Source organism: Vanessa atalanta, chromosome 2 (genome assembly GCF_905147765.1).
Source record: "Vanessa atalanta chromosome 2, ilVanAtal1.2, whole genome shotgun sequence".
Lineage (NCBI taxonomy): Eukaryota > Metazoa > Arthropoda > Insecta > Lepidoptera > Nymphalidae > Vanessa > Vanessa atalanta.
The window spans coordinates 11,883,496-11,885,779 of NC_061872.1; the positions used below are offsets into that span (position 1 = coordinate 11,883,496).

General features: G+C 28.5%; 1 protein-coding gene across 1 annotated transcript; it reads left to right on the forward strand.

Annotated features, from left to right (window-relative positions):
• Positions 1–247: 247 nt before the first annotated feature.
• On the forward strand, positions 248–1,588 carry LOC125071747 (mitochondrial cardiolipin hydrolase-like). The gene has a single exon (XM_047682111.1). It carries the CDS (start codon positions 410–412, stop codon positions 1,058–1,060), a length of 651 nt encoding a protein of 216 aa, XP_047538067.1. The 5' UTR covers positions 248–409; the 3' UTR covers positions 1,061–1,588.
• The last annotated feature ends 696 nt before the right edge of the window (positions 1,589–2,284 follow it).

Sequence of the window (2,284 nt, forward strand, 5' to 3'; positions counted from 1 at the left end):
TGAAACAAGTGTTCAATATAATATATATTATTAACTACTATTACTATTAATATATTCTTATTACAATTTTATAAAATGTTTATATTTTCTATTAAACTAGAAATATAAACGAATGTTTTGGCCAGCAGGCCAGCAATCAGCAAAAATGTGATATTACTTGCTGATAGGTACTTATTAGTTATTTACTCTGTGGCCTATTCTACAATACCTGTACTTGCCAAAAAACCAAAAATGACAAACTAATAACGTGTAATAGGCATTTAAAAAAAAAACAGATTGTTAAAAACTCTCTTCCTAGTGATATTAAATATTATCTATTGAAATAGTGACTGTTATGGCCTATGCTACTCAAATTGGTGTTAATCTATAATGAAAAGAATATTTACTGAAAGTTTTGTAGTAGAGAACAATGTTTTTAAACAGTATTAGCAAGACGTTGTTATTTGTTTTTACAGTGGCTTTAGCGTCTAATATAGCCTACAAAATTTATCACAAGAAGAGGAAGAAGGATAAGCCTGAAATAAACGAAGTTATTATGTTTTGTAATGTCGCTTCACCTTTAAAACATAGCAAATATTCACGTTGCAAAATATCGCACAGTACGGATCGTTTATTACACTACATAAATTCTCCTAGATACAGTGTAGATGTTTGCATGTATGTTTTAACAAATCCAGATATAATAAACGTTCTTTTAAAACTGCATATTCGCGGAGTAAAGGTACGTGTGATATTGGACGCTGATATGGCATTTGCTAGTGGAACAGGAATAAAACGATTCGATAAAATTGGAATACCGGTCCGGTGGATGAAGTCGACTCATTTGATGCATCACAAGTTTTGTTTGATTGACACTTCGCATCTTGATGTCGAAAACGAAGATTGTACACCATTGATGATTATTGGGTCATTAAATTGGACGAACCAAGCTGTAACCGGCAACTGGGAGGATGTAATAGTGACTTCACAGAAAGATCTTATTAGACAATATCAGAATGAATTTGAGAAACTGTGGTTACAATTTAAACCAATTGTAGATTTTAGATTGAACAAATGTTAAGAAGAAGAGTAGTCTAAAAAATTGGATACTCGTTTTTATTTATTAATGTAATCAATATAAGTACTGAACTATATACATATTTTTGGTTATAGTTAATTTCTTTTTTCATATTTGATTAACACTTGGTTGCTAAATTTGCACAATTCTTATTGTATATCAATGACAGATCATTTTTCAGTTACAAAATGAGCCATGAACACTTTTACTATGTCATATAGACAACTTTGAAACAGACGTAACATCCTTAATATCAATACTTTTGAATGTGGCCCTACAATTTATGAATTTATTTTGAATCAGGAAACGGGCACTAGTCTGATTAAGCAAAAATCCAAATTATCTATAAAAAATTAAAGTAGCGTGCTTTTTAAAAGGTTGACTTTATTGACAAGGAGTTAGTGTCTTCTAATTTTTAAGTCTAATGTTTTTCAAATTACTATTTTTGTATTGTTTTTCATATAACACAAAGCGTCATTGTGATCTTTATTAATAAGATTTGTTAATAATATAAAGAAATATAGACGTATTATAACAATGTAGTACTATTATTATCATTTTATATCATTATATTTTCTGTATAAATAAAACATTTATTTTAAAAATAATACAACAAAAAAGTTAATATTGATAAAAAAACAATTACAAAAATAAAAATAAAAAGTATTATGCAAAACTACCTACTAAACAATAATAATAAGCAATCATAAAAATAAATTGCATACATTTTTTTATGTTTTCTTTAAATAAGTACGTAGTAGGTACTGCTGTAGTACTACTACATTATTTCTTGCCATGTATTGAAATAAAAAGAAATTGATTCTTATTTGTACTGAACCTCATCAATTAAAATTGACAATTAATTTTTTTTTCTTAAGGATAAAAAAGGAAGGAATTTTCTACCATTAAGGGGTTGAAAATAGTTTGGAAGTCTTTCATTTTGAAGATAGAAGCGTAAATCTTTATTTTTGGACACCTGATTAGAAATGAGTAGATTCATATTTCATTTCGTTTTCGTTTCTGTATATTCTAAGGGGTGAAATAGGATTTGGAAGTCAGTCATTTTCGAAGTTAGAGCTCTGTGGCAGTCTGGAGACGAAAGTTGAACCACAAAAATGGGGTACCTATACTTAAATTAACGTAATATTATAAATGAATCTGCAATATAATCAAATTCTACGCGAGCAAAGCCGTGGGCTACAAGATATAACATGGGTTTATTTAGGC